Source organism: Gallus gallus, chromosome 19, assembly GCF_016699485.2.
Source record: "Gallus gallus isolate bGalGal1 chromosome 19, bGalGal1.mat.broiler.GRCg7b, whole genome shotgun sequence".
Classification (NCBI taxonomy): domain Eukaryota; kingdom Metazoa; phylum Chordata; class Aves; order Galliformes; family Phasianidae; genus Gallus; species Gallus gallus.
This window is the reverse complement of record NC_052550.1, coordinates 7,899,643-7,923,416: the sequence shown is the minus strand read 5'-3', so window position 1 is coordinate 7,923,416 and position 23,774 is coordinate 7,899,643. Positions and strand designations below refer to the sequence as shown.

The 23,774-nt window shown below is 43.3% G+C and overlaps 1 protein-coding gene across 4 annotated transcripts in view; it reads right to left on the bottom strand.

The window, feature by feature from the left end:
* The window catches only part of MED13 (mediator complex subunit 13), a 49,599-nt gene extending 26,404 nt beyond the window's left edge, over window positions 1-23,195 (bottom strand). For 3 of the 4 annotated variants that reach the window (XM_040650504.2, XM_040650505.2, XM_004946722.5), the window contains exons 1-3: window positions 21,273-23,195; window positions 19,277-19,511; window positions 10,469-10,637 (exon numbers count right to left, since the gene is read on the bottom strand). In XM_040650504.2, coding sequence (XP_040506438.1) covers window positions 10,469-10,637; window positions 19,277-19,511; window positions 21,273-21,338 — 470 coding nt within the window. In that variant the 5' untranslated portion in view covers window positions 21,339-23,195. Of the gene's footprint in view, window positions 1-10,468; window positions 10,638-10,974; window positions 15,312-19,276; window positions 19,512-21,272 lie in introns of those variants that run through there. The other variant, XM_046902699.1, reaches the window with a different exon arrangement.
* Window positions 23,196-23,774: the final 579 nt, after the last annotated feature.

Genomic DNA, 23,774 nt, shown 5'->3' with positions numbered 1-23,774 from the left:
AGGATCCAGACATACAAATGAATTATCATTACTCATTGACAACTACTTAGCATAATTGCTTCAGTAATCCAGCTCAGGACAACCTACTCCCTGCAGATGAAAAGCTGCCCAGGAATCCCCGTAAAGATAGCTGACAAAATCCTGTGGTGACGGAGCTCGGCATCATCTTCATGATTTCAAGTTCAAGCCAATTCACCTGGTTATCAAACACCACTGAATTCCTATATAGAAATCTCATTAAACTTTAATCCTTATGCAAATAGTTGAAGACTGATCTTGTCCAACTGAATTCTACTTTAAAAATATTGGGTGGTTTAAACTGAAATAGTGGATCATGTTGTTGGTCCCAAGTGACAGATACCAATTCAGAAGCTTAGCATACATGAGGAAGAGTTAAAAATAAAAGCACATATTCTTTAAATACACTTTAAATGGGATTAAGCTATGTCTCTAGTTAGCTCTACATTATTACACAGATAAAGGGCAGACATCTGTACTATTATCTGAGAGAATTCAGATAAACCAAAACAAAGAGAAGCATCAGCATGATAACAGAAACATGCCAATTCATTATGCTGCAAAACTACTGCTAAATAGAAGCAAAAATTCAAGGTCATCATGCAAAAACCACATTAAAAAACACAAGAATTTTTAAAATAGTAGAAGAAAAAAAGGCATTCCTCCCCACATTCAGCAGGTGGGAAGTTTCCATCAAAATCTCATTAGTAAGACAGTAGCCACTGTTGTCACCAACCTCATTTCAAACAGCTTCGGCATGAAAGCTGCAAGCAGAAATTGATTCCTGCAAACCTGAACACCAATCTCTAACCAGAATTAGTGAATAGTCTAAACATGAAATAAAAACTATGCACACCACCTTTGATTTCTGCTTCAGTATGTGCAGTGATGTCATTTCATGCACAACAGAATAACAGTGCTACATTGCAGAAATACAGCACAATACTGCTCCTTAAACATGAGCTAAGGGAAAAACTTCCACATGGTATCTCCTGAAAACACGAATCTTCTTACCTAAAGGTTAAAGTGAAGGGTAAAACTAACACATCGTGTACTCAAACACTGCATTAATCTTTTGCCCTAACTAGTCACGCTCAGAAACCCCTTCTTTACATGTAACATCATAGTACTGACGACGTTACAAAACTGTAGGAAATATTGGTGCTTGTAAAAAAGTCACAAGAAATACAACAATCAAGCCAGAAATGTATTAAAGCTCTTTGTAAGGGAGTGGAGAAATGGTGGTAGGAAACACAGAACCAGAGCTTTAAGTTACCAGCAATCCCTACATACTCCATTTTACAGACTACAGACTTGGATACTCCAAGCATGCTTGCTTTCTGTTAAGGTTTTTAACACATTTGCACATTCTCCAATTCTCTGCATTTCCAGAGATTCATTACTGCCTCAACCTCAGCTTCAGAGGACTCTCCTCAAACCCTTCCAAAAGCCATTAAGAAGATCCCACTATTTCTCAAAATTCCTCTCCTGTTCTCAATGATTCACAGTGCAGCCAAAAATCCCAATCAAGCAAAAAAAGCACAGCAGCCCCTTCAGTAATTAGCAAGTCCACTTAATTGGTCAAAAAGCATTTCACTTAAGGGAAAATAGGCAAATTGCCTTTACAATTTAGTCAAGTACACAAGAACAGTGAGAAAATTGGTGGTTTCCTGCCCACCAATACAGAGTTCATCCTATGCTTCTATTTGCAGACTTGTTTGTTTTTTAAAGTAGCTCAAAAGACCACTAGATAATCTGTGCAGAGCATCTCATGACTGCAATATAAAGAACACCTGTACCACAGCTCTCAGAACTTCTGTTGTACATGCAGAGGGCAGCTCTTGAGGTGCAGACAGATGTCCCTTCCCAACACCAGAAGCTCGTCTTAAAGCTCCTTTTCAGTCCACCTGCTTTCTGTTAGTTTTACACTGTGATCATGCACTGCCACATGTGCATATGTAAGAGTAGTGCACAGAATTTTAAATGAAGTTCTGAAAACAAAACCCTAATTCTGCCCAAGCTCTCATCAACTTGCCCAACCCCAAACATCAAGTTAATTTCAGGGAAGTCTTAACCTTAGAACGTTAATACAACATCCGGTCTTCAATATTGGTAACTGGTTACTGAATTACGAAACGTCATCAGAATGAGCAAAATCCCTTCAGAGATGGAAGATTATGTGAAAAGCAACTGAAATTCGTATGGACAATTTCAACAGATTTCCACTTCTACCTTTGTAAGAGAAATGGAAGGAAAAGAGGAAAAAAGCACACAAAGGAAGTGCATATACACAACGTTTCTGCATCTCCATTAGCAAATATGAATGCATCTCCTTGATAAAAAGATACTTGGGTCTGGTTTTTTTTTCCCCTCCCCATTAGTACTTCTGTAGTAATATATCTTCAAAATGCTTCACGCATATCAGCTGCACCAGGACTTCCCTAACCCACACTTCAGTGGATTACATCAAGTCAGCACTGGGCTATGGCTGAAAGGCAAGGATACTGCAACAACATCAACAGCAATGAGGAAGTTTCCAATTAAAAACAAACAAACAAAACCTACAGCACATGTGATGGTAAATTCAAGAAAGCATCCAAATGTTTCCACTGAAAGTATGAATGCTTTTGTTTTTATAACTACCACCACTTTTCCTCCTAGATTGCCTTTCTAAATTACTTCGGAGCTGAACCAAGTAGCTGACCATGCCAGAGTGCTGCCAGCCTACCAAAATACCTGCCATATCCTCACTATGTATTTTTCTATTCCCATTTTGTAGATGAGGAAAATGGACACTGCAAAGCTAAAATTACTCTCCCAGAACTAATGACTTACACAATTACTTTTCAATTGGGAAGAACAGTTCATTCAGGAGTACAAACACACCAGATAGAGTTAACATCCCATTAATATGCTTCACTGTTTCTGTTATGTTTGCTAAAAATCAGTATGTAATGGCCAACAATCTGAAACTTCGAGCTGTTTTGACCACGAATCACTGCACTGTGACTGGCTGACAATGGTCCACAGCAGCAACTGCCCAGGGAACTCCCAGCCAATGCATTCTATCTGCCTAAATGAAAGCATCTCCCAACAGTTATTCCTCATTAGAGCCAACCACGGGTGGTACGTTCTTTAAATAAACTTCAGTATCAAAAAGTTTCTTTTTAAAAGGTTACAGTTGCTTTCTAAAGCGAAATAAATAACTAAATAGGCTACTTCTGAAAGAAAATCCTTCCCAGTTCAGTCATAAGGTTTTTGCATAGCCTGTTGTCTGTTTTTGTTGGGGTTTTTAAGTTAGTTAGTCGTTGTTTGTGTTTTTCCCCCTTTAACTTGGTTGAAAAACAACACTGCAGCAACCAGGGTAGAACAGAAAACAAAACAACTGCCAAAGAGCAAGTCTGGAGGAATTACATACCTGAGCACATGCTCAACCTGCACTACCACTGTACTCTGATCTCTGCTTTACGTTCTGTTATCCATCAGGCAGCCCTTCAGGCTTTTCATTGTGGAGAAGGAGCAAAGCTGCTGAGCCACCTGAGGATGTCTGGGCTCACTGAATACAACAGGAGCTACTCCCTTAACACAACCCACCTACCACCCTGCCTTTGTAAGTGCTCGCTCAAAATAGTTCCTGGGGACTATATCCATCATCTTCCAGGAATAGCCACAAACCCGTAATGCACTGATGCAGAGCAGCTTCCCATGCTGCCACATTCACACCTTCACAGCTATTTTAAGTGTGAAGTCTTCAATTCCTGCTCACCATGCCATATTCCTGAATTAGGAGACTCCAAAACCTTCATTCAGACTAGAAAGGAACAGGAAATTAAATATGCATTTGCTGTAATAAGCAAAACATGAATATAATTAAAATACTAAAATTAGATCGTTCTATTAAATCAGCATTACAAAAAAGACATGAAAAATACATGGTGGTGGTGGGTTTTTGCTGTTTTACAATTTAAGAAATGAAAGAAAAAAACATAAATCTGTGTACCTGCCTATCTCAATTATGGAACACTCTAGGAGCTTTCTTTGTTGTTTTATTTTGGGGGGTTGCTTTTGCTTGCCTGTTTAAGTGCTGGGGGGTGAGGGACACAGAGGATACGGCTCCTAGTTCTCCAGGAAGAACATGCTAACATACATACTCATTATCACAGAAAGTCGCCCTGCTATGTAAGAGCTGGAATCATCATTAATCAAGTTCACAAACATGCCTTTCTTGCCCTTGGCTACAAGTTTCCCCATAACATCAGGGTTTGCATCAGCCCCTATCACAGGGTCTGCACTTCAAGCAGACACAATGGCACTAATACCCTCAATGTGAAAGCTCAAGGAACTCTAAACAAATGCACATCTACATTTTTCTAGCAAGTTACATATTCTGTTTCTTAACATGAAGTAATGGTATCTCAAAACACAGATGCTTCTCTAACTACTGACACAAAGATGGCACAGCACACATCTTTCTAAGCATCTCCAAGTAACTCCCTATGGTCATGAAGGTAAATATAGCAGAAAGCTGATTTTGATGATAACACAAAGCAAAGAACATAGCTAATAGCTAAGCAGAAAAACTTCCAGTTCAAAGCACATCATTAATGACTACTGTCAAAGGCTCTCCAAAATGTTTTTCACATAACTTCTAGCTAACATCAAAACGTCCTTAGCTAAGATAGATCAATTTGTTTGTTCTGTAACCCAGCTGCATAATCTACAACAAATACAAACGTAGTAACTCATTACAGAATAAGTCATAGCCACCTTAAAGACTTCTACATTTAGTTACTACATTATTAATGAGCTGAGCTTCACCTCTATAAAAAGGGTTGAAACAAATTTTTTTAATATACTAATAAAATCAGAGAAGCAAAGCTGATTTTTTCAGAATGCAAGTGGAACTTTAAATACGTGTATGCACAAAACACATGCATATTTCTCCAGGAAGAATGATTATAAGTAATATTTAGAAAGAAAATAGCTGGTTTGTGCTCTCCTACTTCAGAACTTAGATGAGACTAACAAAGCTGTTACCTTCAATTTTAGCATCCTTGCATTATTCAAAATGCAGATCTCAATTATCTAAACTTGTGCTTGCACAAGGAAACATATGTGCTATAAAGAATCCAGAATTTATCTGGAAAACAGATAACAACCAGATTTTACACTATTTCAAAGCAACAGCTTTCAGTGAATTGCTCAGCCCCATTCTGAAACATTTAGAGACCATCTTGTTAAGCCAGATTTTTCCAAGCTGAAAACTGAAATGCATTATAAAATTTTTGTTTGACAAAATCTGATGCATCTGTATGGTTTTTGTATTACCTTATTGCTCAGTGAACAAATAAATAGGAATTTATTGTTGAAAGCTAAAAACTGAGAGCCATATTGCTACCTGTTTTTCCTGATGAGCCAAACTAGCATTGCAACTTAAGCCAAATAAGAGAAAACTGCTTTCTGATGTAAAGTGCTAAATTTGTCTGCTCGTAGTCTCTGTAGCAACCCAATATTCCAAAGAGACAATCATGTGATCAATGCTCTCAGCTCCTGCTGTTTATCCTGCACTGTCCTACTTACAGCAGCTCTCAATTCCAGCTGTCTACAGTAAAAGGAAAAACATCACCTGCTCTCCTGCCGGTACACCATGCCAGAACAGCCTCATTAGAGCTGTTGTAAAAAAAACGTTGACTTTGTTTGACTTCAAGATTAACATAGGGAGGAAATTTACACAGCAAAAAGAGTTGAGCAGACTTAAAAGATGGTAGAAAATACCCCAATAGTAGCAAAGAAGAGCCACTTCACTTCAGGTATTAAGGTTTCAAGTTAAATATACAGAAATAAAGGTAAAACCCGTGACTACAGGTTAGACTTGTACAGTTAATTCTCAAGTATGAACAAGATTTGAGTTTTAGCATCCAGAAATCTTCTCATCCTGCTCCTGAAAAAATTATTATTAATAGCAATTTGGAGCATCCTCCTAGAGGAAGCAAGAACTACTCCATTGCTACTGAAAGAAACCCCCACGGAAAATGGGAAAGACACCAAAGAGGGGAACCAAAGTGGCAGGAACCTGGGCTGAAGCACAGCATTCCCTTTGTCCTAAGGGCAGCAAAGACCAAACAGACAATAGCCAATTGCTTTGAGTAACTGCTGTTACATTATGAACATTCCTTAAGGAGGCAGCAATCGCTACGTCCCAATTAAAATACTGCTCCCCTGCACAACCCATGGGCATTTGGGACTGCACAATTGCCAACACACTCATGAAAGACGTCCACTGTGGCTGGTTTTACCTTTTCCTCTTGGTAAGATAAGGCAAAAAAAAAAAAGTGTGTGTGTGTATATATATATGGCTTAACAAGATGGTTTCTAAATGTTTATATATATACACACACACACAAAATACAGAAACACACACGCACAGAATATTTCTCAGCAGTCATTTCCCTTGAAGTTACGTACTTGCATTATATAATCCCGTACCCAGGCTAAGGTCTAACAGCACAACTTGTGAAACTTGTGCAGCAAGTTTTATTTTGTAAGCTATGATAAGCTTATCACTTATGTTTTTCCAAGTGGTGGGAGTGTTGTGTTTGTGGCTTTTTCTTTTTTTTCCCCCTCCACGTGAACAGATCAGCCCATTTACTATTTAAAAGGAATCCCACCAAATCAGTATTGCTCAATTATTTGCTTACCAACGTTCCAATTATGTTAAAAGTTAGCAAGTTTTACTTATTACCTAAAAAACTTCAGCGGATGTGCTCCACGTAGGCCCTTCATACTTTTCAGTAGGAGTGTCAGATTTAATCTTCATTAAGGAACTTTGCCTAGAATAGCATTTACTCTGACAAGTTTCCTAATAATATTTATGCTAGGTATATGCCACTATTTTATCATCCAGCTGGCAGGAGGAAAAGCCTCGTCCGAAGGCTGCTATTTCAGCAGCCCAACCAGAAAAGGCAGAGTTGGATGCAGCAGATCACAGTCCCTGTCTCATATTCCTAAAGTGTGGAGTTCTGAATAAAACATACACAACTACTTCTGAACGTGACAGTAACACCACAATAGGTTGGAAAGCAGAAGAGAGAAAGACATGTTTATTTGTCAAACTTTGTAATTTAATATGTGGTCACCTTAAAGGTAGATTACAAAAGCTCTATAAGTTATCGAGAAAAGATGTGACAAACACTGCAGCATTTTTCCCCATTTGGTTACAAGTAGGGCTATTAACAAAACCTTCACTTCTGTCTTTTATTCTACTGGTATCCCTGTAACTCTCATCACCCGTTCCTGAATGTTTTGGAAATCGCTTCCTTACATATTAAGAGCAGCAAGAAAGAAAAACGAAAGAAAAACCAAAAAATGATCACCATACACACACCCACATGAAGGAGTTACCCACTCCATTCCCCTGTCTCTATAAACAGCAGTGGAACCAACATGCTCAAAAACCTCCAACAGTTTCCTCAGGCACGGCAATCGTGACTTGCACTGGCAGATCCAATTTCACCAAATACATGACTGTCTCACTTTTCCCAGTGCTGGTTTTAGACTGGGGGGGAAGCAGGGGGAGGGAAGAGCAGGTCATGGTGATTGCCTTGCAGCCTCGTCAACGTGCAGCGTGTGACCCCATAATGCAAACATTTGACTTTTTTGCTTTACCAGAAACATTTTTTTTCCCATCCCACCACCACCTCCAAGTCACAGCCCTGCCCTGCAGGCTGCCTGCCCTGCTGCAGCACACTGCCCAGCAGAGTCCTCCAGTCCCTGCTGCACTGACAGAGACAGGAAAACACAGCACTGATCTTCATAGTTGGGACACTGGGTAACAAAACCTCAAAATTCAGGTGGGAACAACGACACGTAAAAAAAAAAAGAGCTCTATCTGTACATGCTTCAAAGAGAAAGTGAAGAAGTGGGACTAGAGTTCTACACAGCCAGCTCTAGCGCCAGCACACTGAGGTTAGCCAGTTACCTTCGCAGTCAAGAGCATCAACTACTCAGTCTCTAATCAAAATATTTTAAGATTGTCTACAAGAACAATGAACCTTATCTAAATCTGTAGTTATAATACACAGAAATACAATCTACATAGTAACTAGCCACGTCCCAAAGTACAGGGTAGCATAAACTCTGATCTGAAGCAGACTGGTAGCAGATTTCATGCCCAGGATAATAGGCATCTCTAAATTATATAGGCACACTGATTCTACACTCAGGGTTTCTGAAAATCAATGCAAAGCACAGTTCCACAGAACACAAAGCACAGAGGATGAAAGCAGCCACTAAAGATAACAGCAACAAGGGCTGAAATGAAGCCAAGCAATGTTCATTCACTGACTCCACAGAGCAGGGAAAATCCTCCCTCACCTTGGGTATGTGCCCTTTCTCCTGTATTTCTCCCACTATTTCATATTTTCTAGGACCGAAGGGAGGAATAAAGATATACCAACATCATCACAAGGTAATTTTTTTCATTCTTAATAAGGAGATAGGCATTTAATGCACACAAGCAATATAGAGAAGCAACTACAACCTTCCTGAATAGAAATGCTTTATTCTCCATGACAGGTGCAGTACCTGCCACATTCATCCACGACCACCTCCACACAGGAGGAGCACTGCTGTTCCAGAGGGAGATATATGCATACAGGAAGAAGCAGTCTTCTGAAAAAGGACTCTTCTTTCCACATCCAGAGGCGAGTATGACACGCCTTTCAAATCAGTGTTATGAATTTATGAATTGCTATTCTTATTATTAGAAAGATGGAGAAAATGCAAAAAAGAAAAATATAGCTTCAAAAAGAGTGATTTTTCAGCTAAGTACATCTGTTGGACCAACAGAAGCCTTAGCAGATACCTCTGAACAACCTAACAGATTTAAAGACATTCCTAGAAGGGGTGAGCAAAATATGCCAGGAGTATGCACATCTGTTAATTACTCCCCTCACTTTAGTGGTTTATTTCATACAAACCACTACTCAGAATATCAAGTGGTTGAGGTACCTGGTGGAAAACACAGATTTCTCTGCAATAAAAACATTTTACACAGATCTGTCTTATCTTTCCCTCTATTTTTCCAGTAGTTCTGAACTACTTATGGTGAAGTGGTGTTGTGGGTAAGCTCACAATTCCTTCAGTTATTCTCATCAAGCACGCTGACCTTCTGAGCTTCTTAAAAAAAGAATCAGTTTCCAAATTAAACAAATGCTGCTATTTTATTTTAAAAGCTTTCATCAGCTTTTCCAGCTGCTGCAGAGAGCTTTATAGAATTACTCCAAGAGGTGCCATGACATAACGAATGCTGGTTTCAAACAGCAATTTGGAAAACTAGTTCCTCAACTGAGGAAAGCCCAGAGTGTGCCAAGACAGTATCAGTCTAAAGAGGTAAAAGTAAACTCTTTATTATTGATGTATGGCACCAACAGAGAGAAGAAATGGGTAGACAAGGATATTCCAAAAAGGAAATATCTTTCCCTTCCTAGGGGGGACAAAGGGATACCTGTAACTAAAAGGACAAGTTTACCCACAAATTAAAAGCAGCAGTCCACAACTGATAGAAACACACATAAACACATGCTTCTGCTGCAAAGCAGTTCTAGATTTCTTTCTGGTTTAAATTTATTGCAGAAGATGCCAACAAAGGCCAACCCCAGATCCAAAAAGCAGAGCCACCAATCTCCAAACATTCTACATGCAAGATTTAACACATGCATTAAAAAAAAAAAAAACACCACACAGATGAAACAAATAGGAAAACCCACTGCCATTCTCTAAGCTTTAAATTACTTTGGATTTTAAAAGCTGATTTGGGAACAGAGATTACACTTGTTCCAGATAACCTAGTTTTTATTCATTTCATTACTTATTGCTAGGCAACATAGACCGTGTCAAACCACATTAGAACTACGAGGAGAAGTTCATCCAATCTAGATCAAAAATTTGCTCCTCGCCCTCCTCCACCCCAGCGTGGAGGCCAGAAGTATTTCTCTACCAATAGTGTCCCCAGATGCAACTTTCTTTCTGGACAGGAGCTAACAAACTCTCCTCCCAAAGTCCTCTGCATGTGATGCCTGTAAATGGCTCTCCAGATTCCACTTCCTTAAAGAACAAGTATTATTCACAGTTAGAATTAGTCCTGGCCACTATACTGGTAGGTTCACAGCAGCTGTCTTTTTCTTTATTCCTAGAAGGCTCTAGCTTCTTTTACAACTCTTCTTATCCATGGTGTCCAATACAGAAGAGACAGATTATTATCTTCAGTATTACTGCCTTTCTTCATAAGAAAGTTTTGAAGAACTCCCAAAAGGCAGAAAAACAAGAAAGATCAGAGATTCAGGATCCCAAGCAACCCATAAATTGAGTGCTCTTAATTAAACGTTTCTTCTAGCATAAAGCTTAAACAAACTCTACAGCTTCTTTAATAAAGCAAAATAAAGCATCCTACCTTTTGTTTATAGGTTTTTCATCTTTCTCATAAGGCTTCACAAACCATTTCCCAATGCGCACAAAATTCCGGTTCATTAAACACCTCTCCAACAGGTTGTGAACAGCTTTGAAAAGCAGAGTGCGACATTCATAAGAAAGTCCATTCTCCCAAACACCATCTTCTTCTTCTACAAGACAAAGGAAAAAGAAAATGAATTAACATTGAACTACATCCTATTATTTCATATAGTAGACATTTCATGAAATTGTTTCCTCTCCCACAAGCTCTTAAGACAGTCACAGCATAACATACAACCAAAGAAAGCCCATAACATGAGCAAGTAATTTGAATGTTACAAGAGTATAGCTGCTAAAAGTAATCAGTTATAAAGTCTCTCCCCCACACTCCTTCCTTAAAAAAGGAAAAAGATTCAAGGCTATCTGTAAACATAAGGAAACAACCAGCACCAGTATGTTACATATTTCAGTCTGCAAAACCACTTATCTGTTTGCAGGGTGGCTCACGTTTTGAGTGTTTTGAACTAGTTATCCTGAAATGTTAAATGGAAGTTATGCTTCATAAAAAAATAAATTAAATTGCCCACAGCCACATTTTTTAAATATCCTTGTGTGTTTAGCTACTGTTTATTGAGGAGCTGGGCAAAAGTATTAATGATTAACTGATCCTTAATGGTCATCCGTTGGCTAATGAGGAAGGGAGGTGGGGGGGAAAAAACACCACCCAGATACAGAAAGCAGTGGTAGGAACCACCTGAACTCTCTCCTCAGAAGATTCACACAACTGGAATTTTCTTTAAAATTTTAAAATAAACAAATAAACAAGACAGACAGAAAATCAGATCTATATTTCTGTATCTGTATACTTCAGATCTATACACAGAACAGCAAACAAAAAGACAAAGCCCAGTTCATACTGATAAGATTCTCAAGTGAAACACCGAGATCCGATCTGTGGGGCACATACATAAAACACAGGCATTGAATCCACCTTAACGAGCCAAGTTGATTTTCCCAATCAGAAAGCAAGATTCATTACAAGAAGCTGTAATCTCTTCAACCACTCTGGCCTGCATTCAGTGCTTCAACATGCACTACAGGCCCTAGGAGTGGTGGTCCCAATTACAGTGGCAGCAGCACCACACAAGTGAGAGACATTTCATGGCTCCTGTAACATCTCTCAATGGTTCACTCCCATCAGAGCAGTGATACAGAGGATAATACAGTAAAACTCAGGATCTTCTCCTTCCATTATGGCAATCAGGTCCTACCTTTACACCTACAACTCTTGGACATCATGTTTGACAGATATCCCCAAAGATCTGCTACTGGTCACCTTGGACTAGCTTAGCACGGTTATTCTTACAGCCCCATTGCTTTGGAACTCCAGATAACAGCACAGACTTAAATGACTACCTGACATGGATAAGGAGGCATCTTTACTTCGGTCTCTGGGTAGTTGTGGAACAACGCAGGTTGAAAGGGAGACGTGGAAGTCACTTGCTCCCACCCAAACTCAGTGTTCAAGGTTAGACCAGGCCGCCCATATCCCTTACCCATCACCTGTCGCACTTCCAAGAAGTGAGTTTTGGGTTCAGGCTTTGGTTCCACACATGAGGTCTTACAGAAGCAACCTGCCTGCTCACCTCTCTTTCAGAGAGGTTTTGGATTCAAATAGCTTCCCATGGATTGCTTCATGGTCAGAAAACCTCAGCAGCGCAGCCAAGTCCTTGCATTGTAAATCGCCCTTTGAAATAAGCCCCTTCACCTTTATCTGGAAGCCACTTAGAAGCTTAAAAGGTTGCAACGGTATTAAGTCTCAATATCCTTAAATTAGAGAGCATATAGAAAACCAAACACCTAAGGGTTCTATTTAGAAGGAAACCCTACATCTTATTACAACAAGCTATGTTTAAGACAAGGGTGAAGAGAATGAGATTTCAAGGCACTATTGCAACTGGAAAATGGGGGGGGGCCATTTGTGTCCTGTTTGATTCCACACAAATAAGTGCACGTTTCCACTCCACATCACTGCTGTGAGTTACAGAAGATTACTCACTGTCCCAGAATCCTTCTCTGAAGGATAGAAGAAGAGTAAACAGACCTGCCCCATAATTTGTAAGGGAAGAGATGCCCATCACTACGGATGAATCATTACATGAAATACTTTCCTGGTAAAGACAAGGAAAAGCAAGGAACTGCGTTTCCTAAATAAGAGGCCCCACTGTGAGTTTTTCCCCTTCCATCACCTTACTCCAGCATTGAAATTCAGCAAAAAGTTGTTTTGCAAACCATAAAGCTACAAGATAATATAGTAACTCACTGAGGAAACATCACACAAGAAGCTTGCAACAAAAAGCAACAAAGGTCCAAAGTCAAAGGGCATAAAACACCGGTGCCAACAGGACGCATTTTTCCCTGGCTCAAAGATTTGGAGACACACAAACAAGCAACCCTATCCTACAGGCAGCTTTGTTGCTCAGCACATACTGCTCAACCGGTGGCAAACAAGCAGCTCAATAGAGCAAACATTAACTACAAAGCTTAATGATATTGGACTTTAACTGCACAATAAACTCCGCACCATTTCAAAGGTTAAATACTTGGTTCCTATATGGCTTTTGTAATTTTAAAAAATCATTCCAAGAACACCTCCCGCATCAATTACCCATTACAGGAGGGTAACAAAGACAAAGAATTATTTCCAGCCTTTATGCCCAGTTTTGTTTTGGCATATTAGTGCGTATCAATGAGCAGAAAGATGCTGAAGTTGCACATACACCGAACGTAACTCAGCTTTTATTTTGATGGTCATACTACAGGCACAAAGGAGAAGTTTCAGTTTTCAGAGGATACTACGAAGCACTGAGTATTCTATTTAACATTAACAGTTGTGCTGACAACCAAGTTATTAACAAAAGTTTGCATGCAAGAACTTGCCACAAGATTGTTTCGGCAGCAAACTAAGCTAGGAGAGCTCTTAGGAATTACAAAGGAGGAGCATATTATGTGGGGTAAGTGTAAGGCTTAGGTGGAAATCACAATTAGAGCTCTAGAATTTGAAAAGACAGCCTGCTATAAACATGCCTGCTGATCAGAAAGAGCACCTGGGATCGACAGCATCACACTTGCTATGGAAAGGGAGGGTTGAATAAGATGGTGGTTAAAGATACTCTCACTTCAGAGCATTATTCAAATTAGTGCAGAAAAACAGCAGTAAGTGTTCTGCATCGTTTTGAAGTCTATTTAGTCATCACCCCCACCCCTCTTATTTTGGTGGTGGATGGAAGGAGAGAAATACACCGGCGGTCTGAGCCCATGTCATATTTTTCTTCTTTATTTAAATGGTTGTTTCTCAACATCTGAAAAATCCTCTTACTTCATAGGAATCCTAATAAGTAAACCATATAAAAATCTTTTTGTGAGAGGGAAAGGAAGAGACGGTTTCATCTTCTAATCTTTCTTAAACTGAATAACGGTAAATGTTCAACCTGATAGTAGCAACAAACCAAAATAAGTCGCTGATTCATTTTAAGAGGTGTTGAGCCACAGCTTTACTTCAGACAAGTGATATCCACACAAGTGCTCTGGTAATCCGCAGGTTACAAATCTTTTGTTGTTGATTACAAATACTTTTGGTTAGTCCTCTCGCCTCCAATTCAGTCAACTGCTCTGTAGCATATATGCCAACTCCTTAGACGAGCATTTACATACACTGTCCTTTTATAATGAATTTTCTTCCTCTCCCTTTATACCACATGCTACGCAGAGAGTTTGCTTTACCTGAACCTAAAGTCAAGCCAGCACTTTGGACTACAGCTCCTCCCCCCATTACTTCAACTACACAGGGAAAAAAATCCATTCCTTCGTATCGTGATTCAGAAGCATTTATAAAGCACTGCTTACTTTCATGGGCTTCCTTTCTGTCACCATTTGACAGTGAGCCAATTATAGAAATAGACAGATGCAAAACTGATTTATACGATCAAATCCCACTTCCTATGTAAGTGTCAGACTACAATTGTTGCTGTATATTGTAATTACATGAGAGTAACACAGGGTGATGTTTCCTTTTAAAAGGAATGAAAGAACTGAAAAATCCAAATACTTTAAGATGAAATAAAATTGTTCAAAGTAAGAATTACCCCGCTAACCTCCTGAAAAACAGTTTTAAGGGCCTCTATCCTTTACAAAATTAAGTGAGAGGCACCAATTTGTGTTAAGAGGTGCTGACTAGAACTCAAAAACACCAGCTTCAACATACGTTTTCTTACTTGGATTCTGCAGGGTTGTATCTAATCTACATTCACTGAAAACACTCCAGTTATCCAAACTTGTTGCAAAATTTCATCAACTGAGAGACAAGCCAAAACATGAGCTACTGTCCCAAATACCATCCTCAAAATACTCAGCACCACTACAAGTCTGCATGAGCCCTTCACCAGCACCACATGAATGTATTTTATGCTTTTTCTACTCAGCAAAAACAGTTTTTTTACTAAGCATTAAAAACCTGAAGGTATGACCTTTTTGTAAGTACATAACTATGCTTGCCTACAAATTGCCTTCAGAATCTGCTACCTAAGTTCCCTTGCACAGAGACCTATGGCATGGCCATAACCACGTAAAAGCTTAACACCTTTTTCACTGCGTGTTTCACTAATATCCTCCTCCACACCATCTTTGAGTAATTCCATAAGCAGATAAATTGTTAAATCTCATCCTCAGCGATCGTAGGCTCACTGCTCTTATCCATGCAGGTATGTTGTGCATGTGACGCTGTACCTGCTGCCAGTTGCAGAATTTTTAAAGAATGCATCCTTTTCATAGTAGCTGTAGTAGTAAAATGGGTTTAGGAAGCAAATGGTATCTAAAAAACAAAACCAAACCAAACCAAACCAGCAAACCACCAGCTGAGCTGTTTTCCAAGCTCACTTTGCTGCATACTTGCAAGCAGCAGGCTTTTCTGCAGAGCTCACAGTATGGTAACTGGCTCGGACTCCGGTTTCCATTGTATTAGAAGTAATGAGACACCCGATGCTGACATCAGCACAAACCAAGCCGCTCTCAGATCTGTTTGGAGACAAGGATATGACCTATAACGCACATACACCGAGAACTAGACAACACACAGAAAGAAGCCCTCGCTGCCATCGCTGTTGCTGTTTTTCCCACTCAGGATCAGCAACAAGCCATTGTCATACAGACCTCACTCCTCCTTCCTTAAAGCTCTCCTAGAGGCTCAGCACGGAGCTAAGACCAGCATTATGCTCATACATTTATCCTTCACAGAAGTGGGAGGAAGACTGCTCGGCAAACAAAAAACGGATTAACTCGATATATGACAGATACGAGGAAAACACTCTAAAGTAAATTAACGAGATTTAACAGACACCAGAAGGAAAAAGCTGCATCTTATAGCTCACCATTTCAAAGATTCAACTTGAAGGTCAATGGCACATTGAAGCTTTCCCCTATCCAAGCATTAATCAAAACGTAACCATTTCCTTGGGACTATGTCTTGTGCATAATTCATGCCCAACTGTTCTCAGGTTTGAAACTGCTACCAATTCTACCAATTTAAAAAACATATAGGCAAGCACTTCAGTGGAATTTAAAGAGAAAAGATCTAACAAAAAATAAAAAAAACTGTTGATTAGACACCAGTGAGGGATCACTGCATTCTGAAATTCTCCAATATGTCCTATGTTAAAGTTTGAGTTGCAGAAATTACTATAATCAAGCCTCACCGTCACAACAGAAGCATAACCTTTGAGGTTGTTGGAGGATAAAATAACATTTCGCTAACTTCTGTCTGCCTCTGGCTATGTTGAGGGAGAAACAGACCAATGGGTTTTTTGGTAATACATACAATAAGTAGCTTCTTAGGGAAGGAAAAGAGAAATGATTGAGTGAAGTCAATATTACTGATCAATTACTAACTCTGAACAAGTCTCCTTTTGACATGCCCCCAGGCAACAACAATCCCTGACCATCAACAAGACTGTTACCAAGGCTCGATACGAGAATTCAGATATAGCCAGTAGCAGTTATTCAGACATACCTCTAGGGCAAAGGCAGAACTTCTAGAACATACTGGCTGAAGAGAGAGAAAGAAACATCTTTTTTATCTGATATGCACAGATGTACACCCACAAAACTGTATGTTCCCTTTTGAAGTGATCTTGGGAAAATGCTTCTGCGGGGAATGAAGAGATTCTCGAAGGCTGCTGTATTTCAGGTACTGAGAGTTGATGACTGAGATGTGTTCCAGACACTGAACATCCATTATTCATTGGAACAACAAATCACAAAGAAATCATCAAAAAACTGCCAAAGTACCGACCTCTCCCTAACAGGCACAGTCTCATGCCAAAGGAAGCCAAAACCAAAGCTGCCCCCCTTCCCTGTCTGTGGGCAGCAAAGGACATGCCAGCAGCAGCAAGCTGCTCCTACTCCACTCCTGCACTCTGTTCTTTAGGACAATTCCTCTCCTACTGAGTAGAAAAATTCTAAATGAGGCAGCACCTCAACCATCAGCAGCAAACAATTTCCAATCAATTTTGAAGGTAACAAGCCTCTGCCAGGAAGTAATTTATCTTTTCCATTGAAAATGGGACAAGCAATCATTGGGAGAACAGGGCGATGTGAATTACTAGGAGAAATTGTCCACCAATGAAAAAATCCATTAGGTCTATGACAAAGGTCAGATAACATTGTTTGGGTTCAGCCGTAATTCTTTCCTATATGAGGTTCACATTAAGATTTTGTGTAATGGGGAAGAGAAAAAGCACAGGTGTGGGTATTCCTCAGACAACTCAGCTGTTGAATATCTTTATCAGCTTCTGACCATGGAAGAACCAAGCAGACTGATATGTTCTAAGAGATTATAACATCCCCTTTTAATTAAGAGGAGACAAAAAAAAAATAGCCTGCTAAAACTGATGTCAATACCTCTACATATGGGCATAAGTAACAAGTGTTTAACAGCAAAACACATAGGATTGCCCTTCCAGACAGGTTGATATCCACAGGTGACCTGAACAAAGACAAGACCTGAGCAGTGGCAAAGACAGCCCTGGGAGACGCTCACCTGCTGCTACATCTCCCTTACGGCACAGGAGGGGTTTGGAGTTGATAAACACACATCACCCTCAGTGCTTATCTACCTGCACAGAAGAGTACATCCCTAAATACAAACACAAGCTGACCTAAAAGCTCCGCTACAAAACAGCACTGTTTCAAAAGGTACCTCAATATTAGTAGATAAATTTCAAGGGAATGCAGAAAGGAGGTTGCTCAGACAAGATTTGGATGGCCACCTAGAGCAGAAACTAAGTCTCCAAATGGCTTAACTTGTAACACACGGACACAAATGTAACGTGCTGGGCTCACTTTAATCTCACGAGCCAACTGCACACAAGTTCTACACCGATACTCTCCCACAACAGTTGGTCTTTGCTCAGGGCAGGCCCAGGCCAAAAATAGACTTTAGTCTAAGTTACATCTCAGCCATACAAAGGATGTTTCCTGCAGGTCAAGACCGAGGTTACTCATAGGGCAAAAATAAGGAAGCCATCAATGCACTGTAATACCAAGCAACCTACAACATCAATAACATTTAAAGATGCAAAGTTTTTATTTTCAGGACAGACAGGAATACCAGCAGCATCCCAAATCTGAAGTCCACTATTCAAACAAATAAGCACTATTTCAGCATGTCGATTCTTTTCCAGACACATCATGGGTACAAAAACCCACAGGTTAAATTGCTTCGAGTCACCGGCAGCAGCAGCACTTCAAATTTGTATTTGTTCTTCAGCTTATCCACAAATACAGCATTAACAATGTCTGGTCAGCAGGTCACCAAATCTTGGTCTCATTTTACACTTCAGTAACTCAAATACTGTACATTATTTCAAAGGAAATCACAGTGCTGCGACTCACCCCCCTCCCTGAATCAGCGTAGTCTCACCAACAGATTTACAGATTGCCTAAATGCTGAGTTTCATCACACAGCTTTCCAGTTGCTTATCATACTTTTTGGAACTGACATCAACAAGTAAATGTTTTCAAAATAAGTGCCAAGTCTCAAATAGAACCGCGTTGAGAAATATAGGTATTGTTAGTCTTTCAGAAGCAGCAGGTCTAAGTTTGAAAGCATATATGGGTTCAGAGCACTGGTAAAGGGTGAGGAAAATACAAGGTATTTTCAAGAATTTTCACACAAAACCATGAAGCAAATTCTATTCTTTTGAGTACTCCCCACCAACAATTTGACTTCCAACCCAAACAACTCCCTATGGTTCAGAATTGCCCAGATCTCTACAATTACATAATAAAATGGGATTTCGGTTTGAATTTTGAAGTTCCAATTACCCAACAAAAGGGACCTGATCAAAACATGTTTAAGGCATCACTTCCAAGTCACAGGCACAGCCTTGGGCACAAGAAGCCCCAAGAAGTTGCCAAAATTCATAGGCTTACTTGCTTTGATGGTTTTGTGTATTTTCCCCCACCCTCCTCCCCCCAGAAAAAGAATAAAGTAGGGAGGAGAAACTTGTTTCTTTATTACCCAGCAGACCAAGACCACCTAAGCTGTTTGATCAGTGCACTGCCATCATAATTTGGCTTCTGACAGTTCTTCCCATTATCACCATAAAATCAAAGTTGTAGATTATGGGAATACATTTATCTTATCTCTAGACAACAGTATATCTCACACAGGCTTCTGCAAGGGCTGGCAGGAGAACACCATGAGTAACAGCACCCTTGCACTGACCAAACGAAGGTATTCATTTCTTCCTACCTGAGAGATCATGATGGATAAGGTCAGCAAAGTTGGGGTCATCACCCCACCAAAATATCCACAGCTCCCTGCGTCCAGGTCTCTGGTCTCGGCGCCAAACACTGAGCACATCCGCCTTCAGACAGCGACTGAAGCTGCTCAAAATAGGGTCCTCTTCCGTGACCGGAAAGAGAATGGGGGCAGACGTTGGACCCTGCCATACGTATCGCTTCCATTTAATCCCAGTTAGATCAGCCTAAGGGAAAGAAAAAAGAAACCATCAGACACCAGGGTACGTTCCCAACAGAAACAGCCAGCTGTAAGAGAAACCACACTTCTGAGATCTGCGCACCTGAGAAGATAAATTGGAAATGACCGGGCACCCTGCTTCTAGATCTCTTAATAGCTGCAGAAAAGCAAGAGCTGTGCATTTTCACTGCAGCTTTAAAGCGACAGAGAAAAAAAGCTCCCGATTGAAAACCAAAATGAAAAATGAGTGACAATTGTCTAATTATTTGCAGGCTCCAAACATCCAATCTTTGAAGCGCTCGCCTTAGCAAATAACTACTCACTTCATGCTCACTTATGCTTACGCTGCTTTTTGAAATCCAAGATTACTCTGAGGATACAGGAAATAGGGAAAAATCGAACTCAGCCATACGTTCTGCCACTCCTCTGCTACTCCAGAAAATTTCACTGCTTCCCTATTGTAAAATTCCCTATCGCGTGTAGGAAGCTTCTCAAGCACACTTATTTTACTCTGAGCCATCACGCTTTTCATTTCCCACACCACATTTTAAGAATTTAAATCCTGTTTCTCTCATTAAATTACACATCATTGGTTATGATCCACTAAATCCCCTTCTGGGCAAAGCTTCATCCGACTTTATAGAGCGAAGAGCTACCACCGTACCTAGCGGGAAAGCGACAATTCCTGGATTATCCCCAACCCAGCACCTCACTAAGTTCTAACTCTGAGCTTCTCCCCCTCGAGCACTGCAGCCTTAAGGCCCTCTGGGGCCGCATTGCCCCTCAGCTCCCAGCAAGAAGGCAGCAGGGAGGCGAGGTGCCGCTCGCCAACAAGTCACTGATTTCCCTCCTAGCACACAACACACCTAAGATCACCGCAACATTTAAACCTAACATGGCAGCCTTCTACCTTGAGGAGGAGAAACAATTTAGATGGAAGCTGTGGGGGCTGCAACAGTTGACATTCAGACAGCCAGGATTTACAAAGGCGGCAGCAGGAAGGGGCGCAGGCCCCAAGGGGGTCCCCCCTCCAACAACCCCCACACCACAGCCTGGCACAGGATTTTTTTTTTTTTTTTTTTTTTTTTACTTATAACGATCTCCAGAATAAAAGAAAAAAATACATCAGGCAGCCATCTGATATTGGCTGATTTGCATTAAGCTGATGAAGGAGGTGAGGAGCGCAGCACCCAAATTGCATCACAGCCCAATGAAATCCAATCTGCGTTGGGAGCTACCAAAATGAAAAAATCCCAACAATTTCGTACTGAGGTTGGGGGGGGGGGAGGGGGTGGAAAAAAAGAGCACAAAATGGTGCACAACGCACAGAAGGCAGCGGGGCTTTGCAGAGTGCTTGGGGGTCTCGGGGTAAAGGCGACAGGGGGTGGCTTAAAGGCAAGGAGAAGGGTTTGGGCCGAGGTCTGTATGGGATGCGTGCAGCGGGGAGGGAAAGGAGAAAGTTGGCCGAGGGGAGAAGGCACAGCTCCCTCCCGTAAAGAGGTGAAAGAAAGCCCAAAAAGTTGAGGGCAGGGCCGGAGCCGCGAAGCCCGGGCCGAAAGCGGAGGGAGGGGCGAGGCGAGGCGGCGGGGAGCCGGGGGGGCACGGAGCGCTGGCTGCCGCCCGGCTGGGCCTGCTCCGAGGGCTCCTCCAGCAGAAGCTCTGCTAAAAATGGCTGCTTGCTGCCACTGCCCGGCCTCCTCCCCTCCCCCGGCCGCCTCCCGCTCCCACTCCGCGCACGTCGCGCGTGTGCGCGGCCGCGGGCGCTCACCAGGCAGAAGAGGTTGGAATGGCAATCCTCCAGGCTGGCCCCGTTCGGCACGAAGCAGGAACTCATCCTCACAGCCACAACCCACACGCCATTATCCCACAGCCTCCGACAAGAAAGAAAGAGACAGACAGAGAGAGAGAGAGAGAGGGAGAGAGAGAGGGAGAGGGAGACAGACACTGCGAGGGGACGGGGGAGGGGGCGAGGCACACGCACAAATAATAATGCAGTTAAATAAGGGCTTTACGTACGCACACACACACGGAATAGTGGCAGGATAAATAACCCGGGAGGGCGTAAGAGGGGGGGGGGGGGGGGTTAAAAATTATTATTATTTTTTAAAAGAGAAACTCAGAGCGTTTTCTCCTCTGGATATGAAATGGAGAGGGGGGGGGAGGGGGTAAAGGGGAGGACAGAGGGAGGCAGTGGGTAACGCAGCGCAGATTGGGATCAATCCCCGCTCCTCTTCTGGAGGGGAGCCGAAGGGGTGATGTATCCAACAGGAGAAAATGGGGTAACGAATCCGGGGCTTAAGGGGAGAACCCGGCCGGCATCTCTCCTTCCTCTGATCGCGGGGAAATAAATAATCCAACGGGGTAATTAATCCTCCTCTTCCTCGGGGAGAAAAGGGGCACAGCGCAGCGCTCGGGCAGGGCCCAATCCGTGGGCTCGTGGCTCCGGAGTCCGAGGGCAACAGGGTATATGTGTGTGTATGTCTGTGTATGTGTGTGTGTGAGCGGGGGGAGGGGGGAGAGAAGAGGGGGGGGGGGGGGGTTTCTTCGTCCCCCGCTCCAAAAAAAAAAAAAAAAAAAATCCCAATAAATTAAAAATGTAAAATCATCAAAACAAGCGCGAGGGGCCGGCGGCGAGGCGAGCCGGAAGGATTGGCGAAGGCCGAAGCGAGGAGATTGTCCTGGGGGGGGACTCCAAAAACCATCTGCGGGAGCCGGGGGGGGTTCCTGGAGAAGAAAAGGCCGCCAAAGTCTCCTCGGGGGGAAAACGGCCCCTTCCCCGAAATCAGCGCTCTTCGTGGAGAGGGTGAAAATCCGTCCGTGGGGGGAAGGAGGGGGAGGGGGGAGAGGGGTGGAACTGCGGGCGGCCCTCGGAGTCTCGTCGGGCGCGGACGGAGCGTCCCAGCGGTGCCGTCGGGGGGAATCGCAGAGTCTTCAGGGGGCGGCCGACCCCCCCCCGCCCCCGGCGCCGGGTCACGGCGGGCAACGAGGGGCCCCTCGGCCGCAACGAAGCCCTCAGAGCCGCCCCCCCCGGAGGTGGAGGGGAGGCGAGGCGGGACTGGTCCCTTAAAAAATAATAATTAAAAAGAAAAAAATAAAAATAAAAAAGGGAGGAGAAGGGGGGAGCGGGGGGGGTGAGAATAAAGATATAAAATGATAATCTTCAGCCGGAGCGGTCTCCTCTGCGATGGAGGTGGGGGTGTGTGGAGGAAGGGGGGGTGCCCGCAGCCCGCCCGCGGGGCGCGCGCCGCCGCTCTCCTCAGGTGCGGGGGCTCCGGGAGCGCTGCGCGGCGGCCCCGCGGGGGCGGTGGGCGGAGGGCCCCCTCCTCTCGCCGAGGTCTCTCCTCAGGAGGGCGGGGAGGCGGCGGCCGAGCCCCGGGCTCTCCTCAGGCGGAAGGGCCGCGGGGAACGGGCTCGGAGCCCCCCCACCCCGACTGAGGGACGCGACGGCCGCCGATGCCGCTGCTGCTGCTTCGCTGCCCCGAAGCCCCCGGCTCTCCTCCTCGCTGCCCCTCAGCGGTGCCTCTGTCGGCGGCTGCCCGGCCGCGGCATCCTGTTCAGCCGGCTGCCCCTCAGCGCGTCTCCCCCATGTCGCGTCGCGGCCGGAACGGCGAAGAGGGGGCGGGAGGGGGAGAGGGGATCCTTCCGCCGTTTAATTCTGAGCCCCTTTTTCTTTAATGGCGGCCACAGGGACGAAAGTCGGGGCCCCCTGCCGCACGCTCATTGGCCGGCGCGCCGTCACGTGGGCCCGCCCGGCCATGGCCGCCGTCGCTGCCGGGGGAAGCAGGGCGCCGCGGCGCGGCCAACAGGCGCCTCCCGGGCGCTGCGGAGCGGGAGGCTTCCTCGTTGGGAGGCCGCCATCTAGCGGCCGCGCCGCGCCGTGGCGCAGCGGGTTGGCGCCGCAGGTCTGGGCGCAGCGGCGGCGGCATGAGTGGGTTCGAATCCCGCGGCCCATCTCTAAGCCCCCCCCCTCAGTGCACCCCAGGAATGACCCTGAGCCAAAGGCCGGGCCTGAGTGGTCTCCATCTATCCCTGAGCAACGGGAGCTCCAAATCTCAGCCCTTGGCACGGCCCTGGAGCCTCCGTGCTCCAAACTACGCTGCGTTGCAGAGTAGATTCCACGTTAAGAACGCTAGAGCAGTTTTGAAACGATGCAAAGCTTGCAGCGAGCTTTAATTCAGCATCGTATCCGTGCTCCAGCTCTGTATCAGAACCGTGCTCCAGGAAGCATCATTTTCTCCGTGCAGATATACATAGTGCAGCCCACACAGAC